This window comes from Balaenoptera ricei, chromosome 12, assembly GCF_028023285.1.
Source record: "Balaenoptera ricei isolate mBalRic1 chromosome 12, mBalRic1.hap2, whole genome shotgun sequence".
Classification (NCBI taxonomy): domain Eukaryota; kingdom Metazoa; phylum Chordata; class Mammalia; order Artiodactyla; family Balaenopteridae; genus Balaenoptera; species Balaenoptera ricei.
Genome location: NC_082650.1, coordinates 14764526 through 14781497, shown reverse-complemented (window position 1 = coordinate 14781497; position 16972 = coordinate 14764526). Strand labels below are relative to the sequence as shown.

Here is a 16972-nt window from a genome sequence, read left to right as displayed (position 1 = left end):
AAACCCCGTCTTCTCTGGGCCACCTTTAGGAGATCCCTCGGCTCCCCCGCCCTCCTGCAGTGAAATTCAGCCTCTATCCAGCAGCGACAAGTAAAGTAAAGTTCAGGGAAGCTGCTCTTTGGGATCGCTCCAAAACGAGCTGCGCCTGGAGTGATGTTTAAGCCAACGTCAGGGCAAGGCAACAGCCCCTGGCCGGCTTCCAGCACCTCTGTAATGCATACGAGCTCGGGAGACCGGTACTTAAAGTTGGAGACCCGAGCCCGGGAGTTGGCGGAGCGCGCTCGCGCCGGGCTGCACTTGCTCGCGTCCGGCCGGCCCGCTCCATCGGACGGGCCGGCTCCCGGGGCAGGGCCGGAGCTCGCGTCGCGGCGGGACATGCGCTGCGCCGCCTCTAACCGCGGGCTGTGCTCTTCTTCCAGGTGGCCGGTCGGCTGCTGAGCCCTCTGCCGCGGGGGGAGACGGTTTGCGCCTTGCCCGCGGCCACTGACCATGACCATGACCCTGCACACCAAAGCGTCTGGCATGGCCCTGCTGCACCAGATCCAAGCCAACGAGCTGGAGCCCCTGAACCGCCCGCAGCTCAAGATCCCCCTGGAGCGGCCCCTGAGCGAGGTGTACGTGGACAGCAGCAAGCCCGCCGTGTACAACTACCCCGAGGGCGCCGCGTACGACTTCAACGCCGCGGCCGCCGCCTCCGCGCCCGTCTACGGCCAGTCGGGCCTCGCCTACGGCCCCGGGTCCGAGGCGGCCGCGTTCGGCGCCAACGGCCTGGGGGGTTTCCCGCCGCTCAACAGCGTGTCTCCGAGCCCGCTGGTGCTCCTGCACCCGCCGCCGCAGCTCTCGCCCTTCCTGCATCCCCACGGCCAACAGGTGCCCTATTACCTGGAGAACGAGCCGAGCGGCTATGCGGTGCGCGAGGCCGGCCCTCCCGCCTTCTACAGGTACCCGCGCCGCCCGCCGCGCCACGTCGGGGTGGCCGCCGCGCGCCCGGCGGCGGGAGGGAGCGGGGGGCGAGGGGCCGCGCCGCCGGGAGCTCGCGGGGCCCGCAGGCCGCGGGGCCGGGCGCCCGGCAACCCGGCCGCCGCCGGAACCGCGGACGCGCGACCCGAGGGCTAGCGCGCGGCCCGGCCCAGGGTCACGGGGGGCGGGGGGGGATCTCGCGTTCGAGAGTCAAGTTCTCTGGCCTGACGGCTTAAAAAAAAAAAACAAAAAACAGCAACATTCTGTTCTCCACGCCTCCCCCTCGCCCCCAGTGTCTGCGTGAGACGCAGATCCGAAACCCCGTGTGCTTCCTAACTAAACAAATATTGGAAAACTGTGCAAAGCAGAGGTTATTAGTGTGTGTGTGTGTGGGGGGGAACACCCCAGAGCAAATAAACACAAGGTGCTCTGAGTCCCTAGAAAATGTCCCGCTTTGGTATTTAAGGCTGAAGGTGTCTGGGGCTAGCGGAGCTCAGAATTTTATTTATTTATATTATTAGTAGTATTTTACAATTTTGTTTTAATGTGCTTGCAAAATTTCCTTTCTCCTAGAATTTCGGGGTGGAAATATGCACGCTGTGATGATGGTGATGATAGTGATGGTGAAGGTGATTCCCTTGGGAAGCGATTCCTAGCACCGCTTTCCTCGCCCTCCCCGTCCCACCTTGGAGGGCTGTAGGATCGAATTGCGCTCCTCAGAGGGGCAATAGAGTTCAATGGGTCTTAAGGAGTTTCTGATTTCTGAGTTACCCGGCTGAGTCCGTGTCAGAGCAGACAGAAGACTTCTGACAGCCAGAGATTTATAAGTGTCCTGTGGGTTTAACACATGCCACATCGAAGCACGAGTGTTTTGAAATACTTTCCTGACAGCTAAGTTTCATTTCTGGCCTACCGGGGAGGAGAATGCCCCAGGACTGGGGAGCAGCGGTTCAGCCCGGTTCTGTGCTTTGCCTTCAAGGGCGAAGAAGCAGTTGGTAGTTTGGGACACTTTTGTGACTTAAGAGGCAAATGTTTTGTGTCCTTATTTATTTTTCCTAGTAGAGATTATACTTTCCTTCTCCCCTCTTCCTCCCGTTTTCCTTTTGACAGCGTCTCCCTTCTCTTCGTGATGGACTTGAGGAAGCCTTAGGCAGGAGGTCCGGGTGAATACCTGTGCCCTAGGTGCTGCTGGGAGGCCTCAGGGCACCCACGTGGCTGGCTGGGTGCTGAGTTAGGCACTGCCTGACTGTACACTGGTGCCTGGACTCGCCTTCCACTTTCACCCAGATCCTTCTGTATAGCAAGCTGTGGACCGATTTTCCATTCAGTGTTCTATATCCAGAGATATTTGTAGCAGAAGAAATAGGAGGAGGGTGCAGGGTGGCCCCAGAGGATTGTGAAGGCAGACTCTTGGGGTATCTGAATATACTCCACATCCTTCGGCCCCTCAAAGGACTTTAGAACATCCCACAGCCAAGCAGGTCCAGCCTGAGTTATTCCTCAGAAGACAAACAATGAACAAAACTTTAAAAAGTTGGCATCTATCACGTTAATTTAACTTGTTTTAATTCAGGGTTAAAATGGAAAACAAAAAAGAATTTATTCTGCCCACTTTTTTAAAAAAAAAGTGTTAGAACAGAGTATAACGATTAAGTCTAACTCACACCTTTTAAACTCCTTGTTGTGAAGGAAGGCACTGGTATGATGTGAATTCCATAACCTTACGGTAGACTCCAGAAACTATTTTCTTTTCCATTTAATTTTCAGTTCTTTTATTGCAAATTAATGCCACTGAATTTCAATGGGCACTAATGAGGCTGCTTCTCAGTGGATTATTTACTGCCTTGCTAATAATTACAAAGTGAGCATGGTCAAATAAAGAGGGGAATCACATTTTATTCAAAATTGTTCATCATCCCAGTGGCAAATAATATCGCTATAATATGCCCCATCTTAAACTTTTTGCATTAGATGATATTCAGATACTTTTAGAATAATAAAAAAATATGTGAGACTTTAAAAAAATGAGGTAAAGAACTCATACACATGGGATTCTGTGTGGAAATTCAGTTTTAGAATAATTTTTTTTCCTTTGTCATTTATTTACCATAACATCCTTTCTTTTTTGTTTGAATTCTGCCTTTATTACCCAGGGAGGAAAAGAAGGCTCTATGAAATAGAGTTATTTCAAATAGACAGATGTTACTTAATATTCTTCCCCCTCTCAGTTTTGCTGTTTGACTCTGGGTAAAAAGAACTGATTAGATTCTTTTAGGAACCTCTAATTTTCTTCAGTAGTTATCAAAAGTTTTGGGGGCCAAAAGCAATGTTTTCAAACTGCTTGTCATGACCCAGAGGATCACGAAATTAGTTTAGTGAGTCTAGAACATTTTTTTTAAAGGAATAAAATAGAAAAGAATATAATAGAAAATAGCCGAGTGGGTAATATCTAATAAGGGAAGGTTTTGTTTCCTGAAAATTTGTTTTAATTATACATGCTTGTTTGTGCTGGCTGTGATTAAAAATGTATTTCTTACATGGTTTGAGGTAAAGAAGTTTGAAAGCTACTGACCTAAAATGTTATGGTCAGTAGAAAAGAAAAAGTTTAGTTAAGTGGCTGGTTGTTTTACCGACACAAACCAAAAAGCAGTTTTGATTGTCTTTATTTTATTTTTCTCTTACAAATTAGCTGGTGACTTTGGGTCAGTTAGATTAAGCTTTATTACTTCTGGTTCTTAACTTTTCCATTTATAAAATGTTACTGTGTGGATTGTCCACCTGAATGTCCCACAGGGATGTTCAGAGAATTTATGCGAAATTCACATCATTTAGCGTTAAGATGCTATGGGTATTTTCTTCTTTTGGCCACAATATGTAGCCTTCTTTATGTATGAAGAAATGTAACAGATAAAACTGCCCTGGGCATTTAGTAATGGGAGAAAGATTGTCACATGTCCCAACAAATTGTTATTCAAAGGGAATAAATTTGTAAATAGACAAGCTGTGACTCTGCAAAATATGTCTTACCTAAAATGTCATGATGAAGGCAAGTGGGAGTTATCTTATCCTGGGTTCCTTAGCAAGTTCAAATATCTTAGGGAGTTTGGATAAAACTGAAGATGAAAATTAATTATATCCACTATGTTTTAAAAAATTCAAATGAGGTATTTAATACTCTGTGCTGATTTCAGTTTTATTACTCAATATTCTTAAAGGCTAAATATTGCCCACTTCTCCAAAAAACTTGACCAATATACAAACCTTTTGCATCAAAGCCAAAGCCCTAGTGATTTGTCTACTGTCTACTGTCTGTATGCATATTTTTAGTGCCTAGTTTGTGCACTGGTGAACACTTAGAACTATTTCTCAACTTTGAGCAAGGCTCACTTCTAGGGAGAGATTTGAATGGTTAATTTTCAAGTTTTCAGTAATTCTTTCTTTGTAGTTAGGTGATATCTCAGCACCCTTTTTTCCTGTTCTCACTTTTTTCAGTCATTTAAATTGTTACTGTTTACCTGACTCTTTGTGTTAGTCTAAGAATAGTTCAAGGAGCCACATATTGCCTCGGGAATGAGTATATTTTAGGTTGAAACGGAATCACATCTTCAAACCCCATTTCATTTTCACCTACTCTATGTGGCTTGTACGTGTTTGGTAGAAAGCCCCTGAAAGGTAATTGCCACTTATTCTAACCTTCTTTCTCACACTCCGTTAATTTGGATCTCTGGATTACTTTTGTGAATATATTTACGATGTGACATTCATAATTTGGGAAGATTCAGGTTCAGCATTTTGGTTTCTTATTATTTTAAGGATGTAAAAGACAGGGGTAAGAAATTGACAATGACAAGAATAGGTATCAGGAAAAACTATAAAAGATGTCAAACTTTCCGATCATGATAAGACATTAGTACTTTTGTCAAGTGAGCTAGTATATGTGAAAGCCGTGCATAAGCTATACAAGCAATCGCTATTTTATTATTTTATTCACATATTAATATTTGTTCTGGTGCTTTTGTAAGCTAAAAAAAAAACTACAGGGAAGAACTGATTTAAGTGGTCAGGAGTTTCACTACAAGTATAGATTGATGATAATATGAACTCATTTTCTGTGGAAGCCAAATTTAAATAAAATCTTTATTACCATCTGCAACATTTGTTTGCAGTCTGGGTTATCATAAAGAACATCTATCTTATAGATACGTTTTTTAAAAAAGTCAAAACCCCGATTATGTGATAATAGTTTTCTGTAAGGAAATTTATGAATTTTAATTCTATTTTTTCTAAAATGCATATTCAGCACAAAAATAATAAATCTAACTCCTCCCAGTGACTTCAGTATTATATTTAATGTAACTTTAGAAGAACCCAGTAGAGAGGGCTAAGTGTGTTCCCTTCTTCTCTAGGACACATTGACTTGATAGAGGCAAATTACTCATTTGGTTTAATTCCAAGTCTCAGTTTGCTTATCGAAGAAAGGAAAACAGAGTGGCCACAACTGTTTAGAACCCAAATTCATACTCCAGAAAAAGATGCTATATAAATCCCCAGAATACAGCTGCTTGAACACAAACCAGCCAAAGTGAAAGTGTAAAGGATTTCATGAAAGGAGGCAGTCCATCAAAATCATTCAGCAGTTTTATTTTATATTTTAAACCCTGCTGATGAATTGACAGATAACATGATTTTAAAAAACAGTGTGTCTGAGCTGTCCCCTGCTCCATCCCCAAAACATACCCTCACAGCGTCCTCTGAAATCTGAGGACTTAAGTGGGCTGGAGGTGAAGGGAAGCACCTTTATGATGTTCTTGAGCTCACGAGAGAAGAAGCCAGGAATGCGGAGTTCTGCACCTTAGAGGATATTAGTAGGAATTATGGGGGAACATTTTGCATTAATCAACAACACTTTTAATTATATGTACATGTTTAAACCCTATTAAAAATATGAAGGCTAGAAAGGCAACTGTTTTGCTCCCAAATGACAAAATTTTATATGGTTTAACAAAGCGATAATTGAATAAGAAGGAGTAGGGCTGACTCTTGGAAGTATTATGGTGGTGTGACGGGGGAATCCGCGATGATGGTGGCGGTGGCGGCAGAGAGAAGGAAGAGGAGGAGGGCGACGGTGATGACAGTTATGATGCCAGCAGCAAGGAGATGTCGAAGGCAGCTGGGGTAGTATCTCTGGATGCCTATTATGTAGCCTGGAGATAGCTATCCAAACAGAAGTGAAAAATTTTTAATGTACTTTGCTCATTTTTGTGGAGTTATAATTTACATATATAGTCAAAATTTTCAATAATAATACTATCAATAACATGAATACCATAAATCTGTTAAGTACCTCCCATTGCTATACAGAAATTAAAAAAGAAAAATCCAAACACACCTGGATTTTTTTCTTTGTTTCTCCTCTGAACTTTTTAGAGGAACACATTGAGTTCTTAGTTTGTTCCCATAACATCTTCTCCTTTAATCAAGTGTGTCATCTTTCATGAGATAGTAGGTGACTTTGTCTTGTCATCTTCTGCTTTCTGAAGCTCCGGTAAATTAGGCTTGGGAAAATTATAGTAGATCAATGAAAGTTAATAAAGTTAATGAAGAAACGTTCAGGACTGGATATTTCCCAGTGAGCCCTCGATAAACTCAGCTAGGATCCTTCTTTTTGAGGGTTCCCCCAAAGTTGTCACCTTCAAGATGGGCCAGTGACCTCTGAGGTTTCATGTTCAGATTCTCACCTTCAGCTTGGAAGCTACAGAGCTGTCTGGCCCGAAGGCTCCCCGTCCGTGGCTGTGGTCCCATTTCCAGCCTGCATCCCTCGCCCTCATTCCCCCTGTTCCCAAACAGTGGCGAGTGCAGGGACCCAGCAGCCTTCATGTGTGCGTGCCAGGCACTACTTCCTGGGCAGTTTTCTTGGCAACTCGATTCACGATTCACTTCTCTCACATAAAGACTTGGAATTTCTTTTAAGACCCTGAAAGTAAAAGAGAATTCTCTTTTAGTTTCCTGCAACTAAATAGTGTTAGAAATAGTAATTTTTGCATTGACATCCTTTCTCTTTCCTCCGCTGATCTTTGTTTTGATAGTCCGTTCTCCTGTTTTCTTGTTTCTTTGCTTTATTTTCTACTGTTCTTCCTTTTAAACTCTTCTTGGCTTCTTTTCGACTATCCAGCTTTCTTTTTTCTTTTCTGTTTTAGTCACTCCATCTGTGTAGTCCCACAGTTTTCCTCCCATCTTTTCTGGTTTATTTCTTTATTGACCTCTGTTGTCTGTTATTTTAATAAAATTTGGAACAGGGCTCATCAGAGTTCCTCCCTAGCCTGGGAAGGCCAGTGGTGTAAGAATATGCCTTAATAACCCATTCACTACATTAAAAGTGACATTAACTACAGTAAAAGTTTCAAAAACGATTTTTTCTTGTCTTTAAGGATAGACGCTTAACAAAAATTCAGGAAGAAAATTTCACTTAGTAAAATTGCTTTCGTAGCTCATTCATTCATTCATTCATCTGGCTACGTTGTTCCAAAGTGTGTAGCTCATCAAAGGCATAGATATCAATAAAATGTGTGTTTGTACTCCTAGCAGTTCACATATCAGTGTTAGCACGGAGCAACCAGGAGTCTTACTGCATGAGTGGGTGAAATCCTAGGGCTGCAGGCTTCTGCATGTCGATTTGGTATGGAGGTGACAAAAAGTGCAGCCTTTGCTGTGGTCTCCCGGTGGCCTACTTTTCCGGAATCCAGATCCACGTGAACTTACACCATGCATTTAAAACCGACTGTAATTTCCCACTTTGTCAACAAAAACATTCCTCTTTGAACAGTCGTAGGTACATCCATGATTCATTTTACTTACTTCATGAAGGTATTTTAAGTGTTTTCTTTTTTGAAGATTTTTTTTTTGATGTGGACCATTTTAACAATCTTTATTGAATTTGTTACACAGTATTGCTTCTGTTATATGTTTTGGGTTTTTGGCCACGAGGCATGTGGGATCTTAGCTCCCCGACCAGGGATTGAACCTGCAGCCCCTGCGTTGGAAGGCGAAGTCTTCTGGACCGCCAGGGAAGTCCCTAGTTTTGTTTTTGTTGTTGTTGTTGGTAAAACTCTCACTATACAACATTGTCAGAAACATAATTGATTTTAAGGGTGCTTTGTGCTAACTTTGACTTCTGCTTTTTTTGGGGGGGGAGGGGGGAAGACATATTTCTGCTGGATTATTTCAAGCACTTCAGAGGGAGAGAGAATGCATTCTAATTTGAGTACAGGATATAATTTAGTTACAATGGGAAGGTATTTTCTTTAGTTACCTGACAAAACTTGAGAGGCCTCCAGAAGCCTCTTGAATTTCTAATAGGAGGAATCCCTGAGCACTGGTCCAAGCAGAAAGCCTATCTCACGTCACTGTATTTCTCTCAGCCCTTGGCAAAGTGCATGGCACAACAAGTCCCTAGAAGCATAGTAGGCAGGAAGCACCAGTTACCCTGATTCCCTCTGGTCTCTTGCAGGGAGAAAGGCCAGTCAGGAAGAGATGTTTAGATGGGATTGGAAGAATGTGGGGAGTTTGCGAATACCCCTTTCTCAGGAATGAAAATGCAAAGGACTCCACTGGGCATTTCAAGTTCAGTGATTCCCATTATTCACAGACTGCACTTTTATGAATTTACCTACTCACTGACATTTTTGTAAGCTTCCAATCAGTACTCATCGCACTTTCTCAGTCATTCACAGTAGCACGGCCGAGCACAAAGTAGTGAAAAATTTGAGTCATCCAACATGCGCGTTCCTAGCTGAGGTCAAATAAGGTGAGCTCTGCCTGCTTGTTTTAGCTCTCCACTGTAAACAAGTGTCCTGTTTGGGGTCCATTTAGTGCCACTTTGTTTGTGTGTTTTTTGCATTTTTGTCCTTTTCATTAGTGATTTTGCTGTTTAAAAAGCATAGTGCTGAAGTGCTGTCTAGTGTTCCTAAGTACAAGAATGCTGTGATGTGCCTTATGGAGAAAATACATGTCAGATAAACTTCATTCAGCATGAGTTATAGTGCTGTTGGCCATGATTTTAATGTCAACAAGTCAACAACATATGTTAAATAAGATGTCTTTAGAGAGAAACACACACACACACACACACACACACACACACACACACATACATGAAACAAGGCTGTATATTGCTTGGTTGATAAAAATGTTACAGCCAGAGGCTCTCAAGAACCTAACCCTGTATTTCCCCCAGGAGTGATGGTTTAGTATTCACTAATTCAGTGTTCGTGGCTTCTACTGTGTACTTCATAGAACTTAACTTGCAAGTAATAAGAATTGATTGTATATAATAAAGTGATGAAAGCACAGGTTTGGGAGACCAGCAGCTTGTTTCTTGACCCTTGCCCAGTTGTAATCTCTGGCTCAGTGTGCCTCAGTTTACTCAATTGTAAAATGCCAATCAAAATAGGACCTACGTCTTTTGGTTGTTGGGAGGATTAAACGAGTTCAGAGACGTCAAGGGCTGAAAACACACCCAGCACGTCGCCAGCCACAATTTTTTATTACTTCTTTAGAAGGGAATTGGCAACTCTACACTGAAGAAGGTGAATATGAGAGCTCTTTAAGAGTCTGGAATGTTTGTAACTTCCCTATATTTGTTTATTTTGCCTTCAAGGGATCGACTTTAATACCCTATTGTGATTAGAAGTTAAACTTTTCCAACCTAAAGGAAGCAGGAAGCTAGTATTTTTAGAAATGCTTAGTGTATGCCAGATACTGTGCGAGCAAAACAAAACAAAGCAACTGTAATAAACTCCAAATAAATAAAAAAATAAATAAATCAATAAAAAAGAGGGAAAGGCATTAAGTATTCTGGACTGAAGCAACTCTAGAGAGGGAAGTAGTGAAATTGACGGAAGCAGTCTACGGAGAAGCCATGACGTACAAGGGCAAGGAGGGAATTTCTCTGTGATTCGGAAAGAAGGAAACAGAGAGGGAAGAGGGATGGAAGCCAGCATTTATAGAGCATCTATAAAAGTGGATTTTCAACCTGGCTGCACGTTAGAATCAAGGGTGATTTCAGAGTCACCCAGATGATTAAAAAACTACTGAGACCTGGGCCATATCTCGGCAGTTTGGATAACTGCCCTGGGGGTGAAGCGTGAATAAGCAATTAAGAGAACAAAACAAAACAAAACAACTCCACGGGCTTTTCTCCTGGGCAGTCCACTGTTTCGCAGTCTCCCAGCACTTCTGTAAGTGTTATCACATTTACGCTTGCTATGCCTGTCTGTCACGGTGGCCCCAGGGTTTCGCTGTGTTCTGACCCCGAGGAAGACTATTCAGACCCAGGGCTGCCTGTTTTCCAAGTCTCCATTTCACTGAGCCTCTTGGGTTTCAGAAGCAGAGGGAGGAAGGAGAGCTGAGGAGAAAAATGACAGTAGCGTTAATTTCTACTCCTCATCTTTCCAAAATGACGTATAAAGTAGGCGGTTGCGTTGGATATTGACTAGATACAAAGAAGGCAAATGGAAGAGTATGAGGTTGCAGACTTTTGCCACAGGATATGAAGATGAAATTAGGAAACGACCGAAAACATGAATGCAAATACAGTTGACCCTTGAGCAACACAGGTTTGAGCTGCTTGGATCCACGCACAGGCGGATCGGTTTCAACAGAAGTACTATAGTGCTACACGATATGCTGTTGGCTGAATCCACAGATGCAGAACTGGGGATACAGGAGGAACCACGGATATGGAGGCGGGCTATAAGATATACCAGGAATATTTTTAATTAAAGTACAGTTGATTTACAGCATTATGGTCATTTCAGGTGTATATACTCGGATTTTTGATTGGGCTGAGGGTTGGTGCCCATAATCCCCGTGTTCGTTCAAGAGTCAACTGTACACACCTGTGCCAATTCGCGGGCATGATTTGGGTTTTGGGTAAAGGTTTAGATAATTGGAGGTCATTGAAATCCTTGAACCTTCCCCCCCAACAGGGTTCTCTTCTCGTTAGTTCTTCCGATCGTTGCCACACACCAGACTCTAGCATTGTTGATACAGCCTCTAAATATCAGTACAATTGTCTGATTGAAATGAGCAGGGGCTCCTCTGATGTCCACACGCTGTTCTATGCCCTACACCATGAGGCGCTATCAACCCACGGGCCCAGGGCTGTCTGGTTCTTTGTGTTTTGTGTCTGATGCTCAGCAGTTGTGATTGATGAAACCAAAGTTGCTTTTCCATAACGAGCCCAACCCTCGTCTAAGGAGTCTGTGTTTAACGTTAGAAAATGGCTAGCAAAGGTGTTAAGTGGCTGGTAGGCACATTCACAAGTTTTAGCGTTTCTATGTTGAACAACTGTAGTTCACAGAGATGCGGTACCAGGCATCTTCTTGCAGCTCTCAAAAACATAGAAAGAAGCTCCTCCTCAAATGCCTTTCGTGTCCTTCTCTCCTTTCTCTGCACACAGCCAATTGTCTATTATTGCTGTAATAGTTCCTTACTGATTTTGAGCTTTCAAACTCTAATTTTCCAGTTTACCTGAGCTTACTACCCAAAGTAGACATTTGATTGGGTCCTTCCTCTGTTTCAAAGCCTTCAGTGGCTTTTCACCATCACAGAACAGATGCATATTCTATAGTGCCATGTTCAAAGCCCTTGTAATTTGATTCCAACTCATCATCTCCTGTCACTCTTGTTCAAAAGCAAATTTAAACGGGCACATTCCCACTTCCATTCTTCAGTCATCTCCATCTCTCACATAATATACCTTTCTTTCTTCTTGTCCCATCTCTGTTAGGCTGAGTCTACCCAAAAGTCAAAGTTCAGTTCAAATGCCACCTCCACCAGATGGGTTATCCACCTGGCATTCTTTCAGTGTTCATTGTGCACATAGAGCACCTTTTTGGGTACCTCTATTATGGAAATCACCATAGAATGCCTTTCATTATGGTTGTGAATAGATTTGTCTCCCCCATCTATTTAATTGTTACCAATTATTAATAACAGTAATGTTCATTCATATATTAACTCATTATTAATGAAATGATTGTTTCATTAATTTTATAGATAATTTAGAGTAATTGTATACAGTTTATTAATTAATGTGTATATTCACTCAGTAAGCTTTATCAAATGTCAATCATATACTGACTTCTGTGGTAGCTACAGAGATTGGACACCTTATCTGTCATTAAGTTTCTCATAGTTAAGTGAGGGAGCTGACAAGTGTATAGACAATTGAAAACCAGTGGAATAAGAATGGTGATAGAGGAGGGACCCACTAGAGGCACTGAGGAGGGGCACTTAACCAGACAGAGGGCTCCCATCTACTGAGGAACAGATCCAGAAAGCTTTGATGGAGGTAGGATTTAGGCAGTCAAAGAAGGGTGGGTGAGGCTGTGAAGAGATGCTGAGTCTGATTTCCTGGTCATCCCTAGAGTTCCAGCCCAGTTCCTTGGACAGAATGAATGCCTAATAATTTATAGAGCCAAACTGTTGAATTAACCAAAAAGAGTAAATTGTTACAAATAGGAGAAATAACTTTAATAATAGCAGTGACTAGTATTTTTTGACCATAGTGCAGTAGGCACCTTGCTGAAAGCCTTAAATGGATGATCTTGCTGAATCCTTACACCAACCATAAGAGGCTGATACTGTTATTATTCCCATTTTATGGGCAAAGAAACTAAGAGAGGGCAAGTGACTTGCCCAAGCTCACACAGCCAGTAATGGAGAAATAGGGAATCTAAATCTAGAAGGTGAACTCTGAAGCTCAAGTTTTAACCTACTCTATCATGCACAAAAATTGACAGGATGTCTTCTGTTACTGATTGAGTTACTTGGCAGTTGGTTTAATTCCTTGTAATATCTTTATATTTAGTTGTGACAATACTTTAATCTTAGACTACATCCCAAGACTGCTTCTTTTAGTTTTATGGGAAATGACTATTTTTATGATGCTTGCTAAAATCATGTTTAAACATTTTTCCATTTAGTAGGGGAACATTTTCCCTTCTGATATCAGGAGGAGCCATTAAATAAGATCCTACAAAGACTTCCCGATAGCAAACTTATGCATTTCTCTGCATGTGAAACCCACCCAAGAATTTAAAATCTGGACAGAATTATAGTATTCATTTGGTCCAAACCTCTCTTTACACAAATAAAATCATAAAATCAGAGTATTTTAAATCTAGGTGGGACCTTAGGCCTGATGGATTCCCACCTCTTTATTTTCTAATTGAAGCAATTGAAGTCTTGAGAGGGGAAGTGACTTCCCCAAAGTTCCCCAGCTGGTGCGGGCAGAGCCAGAGGTAGAACCTATGTCAGTCTCCAGCCCACCACTTCCTACTTAACAGATGGAGGTGTGACCAGCCTCTGTTCACTGAGGATGTCGGGGCTGTGCCCTACTTGCTGTAGTTCTAGCATGTAGAGTAGAAGCTCAAGCAACGTGGAATGAAGGAACTCCTGATGCTGATCACTACAAAACTACAGTGATGGCTAAAGTGAATGCACCAGCCATGCCTGTCTAGACAGGCCATGAGTTCAACTGTTGTTTGGCCCCGTGAGAATTTTTAACCTTGGTTTGACACTTCAGTTTTAAGAATCGGGGAGACTTATTTCCTATACTTAACATTTAGATCATTTCCTCTCAGTTCTAATAACTATACAGTCAGCCCTCTGTATCCAAGGGTTCTGACTCCGAGGAGTCAATTAACCGCCCACGGAAAATATTGGGGGGAAAATTTCCAGAAAGTTCCCAAAAACATAACTTGAATTTGCTGTGCAAGGCAACTATTTACTAGCATTTGCATCGTATTCACAACTGTTTACGTTGTATTAGGTATTACAAATAATCTAGAGATGATTTAATGTATGTGGGAGGATGTGCATAGGTTATATGCAAATACTATGCCATTTCCTATAAGGGACTTGAGCGTCCATGGATTTTAGGATTCTAGGCGGGAGTGGGGGGCGGGGGGTGTCCTGAAATCAATCCCCTTCGGATACCAAGGGACGACTCTATCTTGTTACTTTGTGTTTGAAGATTTCCTTTCTTGTTTTTCTTTTTTTTCCTCCTGGGCTTAAAGGTTAGGAATTACCTTACTGGATTTCTCTAGAGACTTATACTGATTCCTTTTAGATTTCTAAAGCAGTTGGATGCTATTTTTATTCCATAATTACCAATGTGAAAATGGAACTTGTGTTATTTCATAATAGGTATTTCACCTTAGTATTGGCAAAATTAAAAAATAATTCAGTCTGTGCTTGATCCAGCCGCCTTGTTACAATAGCATTTTTTTATAACAAGGTCCCATGTTGAAAATCATGTGTCTTCTTTTGGGCTAATCACTAAACCCAGTGTTGGCTATATACTGTTTACTATTAAATTTTTCCCCTTGTAGTTTAATACTGTTCCAGGAAATGAAATGTAAGTTTAATAAGAATGGCAATTGATGGAACCGTATGTCCCAGGTATAATTAATGTTCCTGATAAATGTGTTAAAGAAGGGCATGGCTGATGGGTTATAACTGTACTAAACCAAGATGATTTGAAACCACTTATTCTGTAGAAATTTATATTTATAGGCTAGGATTTATAATTAGACAAAACTATACTATTTTTTTTGACTTTCATTTTTTTAATGAGTTAAAGAACTGTTAGAATTGTCAAGTAAAATATATGAGAAGAATGTGTTAATATTCTTACAGTTAGTAATACTGTAAAGAGAGCATGGAGGGATTAAATACACTTTTATTAACATTTGATGACTTTTTTTTCATAGAAAGGATGATTTTTATATGTGGGGAGGAACAACAGTTGGAAGTGGCAGAAGTTACTATAGATTTCTTGAGGTTGCCCTTCCCATTTCTTTTCTCTTTTGTGAAAAATTGTAGAGCAAAACGTATTTTCTTCTGGTTGTGAAAATGGTATCGGTAGCCTCTCAGCAAAATGACTTTCACTAAGAAGTTGAAGACAAAACTTCCGTAGTGATATTTTGAGAGCTTTTGTCCTGCATTCTGCATTCTGGTGGTTCCTTGTAGCCCAGGGATGCTATTGATATATACAGAAAGGATGATTAGGTCAATGGTGACTTTTTCTAAGTCAATATTTCTCCTTGGAATATGATCATTTTAATATTCTCAAGGTATAGGCTAAAACTTTCTAATTGGATCTACAGGAAGGAGAGCAGCAGCTGGCGGATGGAAAGTGAGAATGATCAATTAATTCAAGGCCACGTGCCTCATGGTGTGGTGCTAGATCGTACTTAGCATTGAGTGAGCTTCTCTTTGGTGATCTAAGCCATGTGAGTCGGAAGGTACATTAGTATTTTAAACTCCTATATAATTTTAGTAAATGAGTGAACATTAATTTGATGTGATATCCCATTGGCCCAATAGTTAATGCCTAATTTTGTCCAAAGCAGACTTCTGTCTCTTGACAAGAAAAGCATGGTTAAGCCGGTGGTGTAACCTTTCCCACTGTCCTGGACTCAACTCTGTCATTTCTGCCAGGCTCATGCATCTCTGTTGCCTTCTCTTAAAAGCATCATATTTAGGATTGCCCAGTAAAATATAGGATGCTCAGGTAAATTTGAATTTCAGATAAATAACAAAAAACTCTTTTAGTATAACTATGTCCCACATGATATTATACTAAAAGGTTCTTTGTTGTTGATCTGAACTTCAACTTAACTGGGTATCTTGCATTTTTATTGGGTAAATCTGGTAGCCCCAACCATGTTGCCTGACTGTTAACTGAGCTTCATTTTTGAAGGCTGAAGGTTATGTTTTATGGTTCTCTCTTCCAGCTGGAACACAGGTGTCCACGTGCCTTTTCCTACCAGGAAAGGAGGCACACCAACGTGGAATCTGTACACTTAAACTTTTGTCATCGTTATTGATTATAATTAAGGACATAGGTTTAGAGTAAATACAGAATGACATAGCTCTTCATTCTGTTACCTGAAAAGATAGACAAAGTACAAGGGAAAATATTACAACGTAATATTACAATATTATAATTCTACGTGAGGAGAAAATCAAAGAGTAAGGACCTAGTAAAAAGACACCTGTCACCAGAACTCCTAGTTAGATAATTTTGTGAGTGAGTAATATACTGAGTGAACTTTTCTTGGTTGTTTGGGGGGGAATTCTCTTATTTTTGCAGCATCCTGATTGATTTCAGAAAATAGTTTAGAAAAATGATTCTCCGAAATGCTTTCTAGAGCGTGAAAGATTTAGAAGAAAATGTACAGCTCCTATGTAGATAGAGCATTGAACAGGTCTGCACTCCCCCTCATCCATTTCTTCAGTTTTTAGCACGTTGGGGTGGCTGACTCCATACAGGAGAACTTGACCTTGGCTATGGTGGCTTGGGAGACGGCGTGCTACATGAGGGGCCTCAATGCATGGCTGCAAACGGGCTTTCAGGGATGGCGTGTGGCATGGGGGACCTCCAATACATGGATACTAGGGGGTTTGTAAAGAAGTCAAGGCTAAGGGGTGAAAAAAGGAGCTGCCTGGGAGTCAGTGGGATAAGTAATTGCTCCAACAGTCTTCTGAGTATAGGTCAGATAACTGTACGTGTGTAATTTTCTAGAGGGAAATTCTCTGAAGTCTTTTTGGTGAGACCATGGGGAACAAAGTGTGAGTGAGAATTCCCAAGTCTTTGGAAACATTTCCTTTTACTCAGTCCTAACTCAAGGACATTGAAGAACTCCCAGAGTCACATGCCAAGGCATAGCTGGGGTTGGGGGGAGGGTTGGTGGGAGGAAGAGTTAGAACTCGTTTCTCAGCTGCTTGGGAAACTTGTTGCTTGAGCTGGTGGCAACTGAGACCACTGGCTAACAGCTGAGTGATTTTGCCCCAAATGGATGTGAGCCAGGTTTGAACAGAGCACTGGGGATGGGAGGGTAGTAAATGGAAGTTTGGTTGGTTTGATTGTTTTCTGCTTCATAGCATGCTTATACCTTGCAGAACTACAGCAGAAGAATCAGTATTTTATATGAGTATTTCA

At 41.7% G+C, this 16972-nt stretch overlaps 1 protein-coding gene across 2 annotated transcripts in view; it reads left to right on the top strand.

Moving 5' to 3' along the window:
* The first annotated feature begins 394 nt into the window (after window positions 1-394).
* The window catches only part of ESR1 (estrogen receptor 1), a 263766-nt gene continuing 247188 nt past the window's right edge, over window positions 395-16972 (top strand). For both annotated transcript variants that reach the window (XM_059940977.1, XM_059940976.1), the window contains exon 1: window positions 395-941. In XM_059940977.1, coding sequence (XP_059796960.1) covers window positions 490-941 — 452 coding nt within the window. In that variant the 5' untranslated portion in view covers window positions 395-489. The remainder of the gene's footprint in view (window positions 942-16972) is intronic.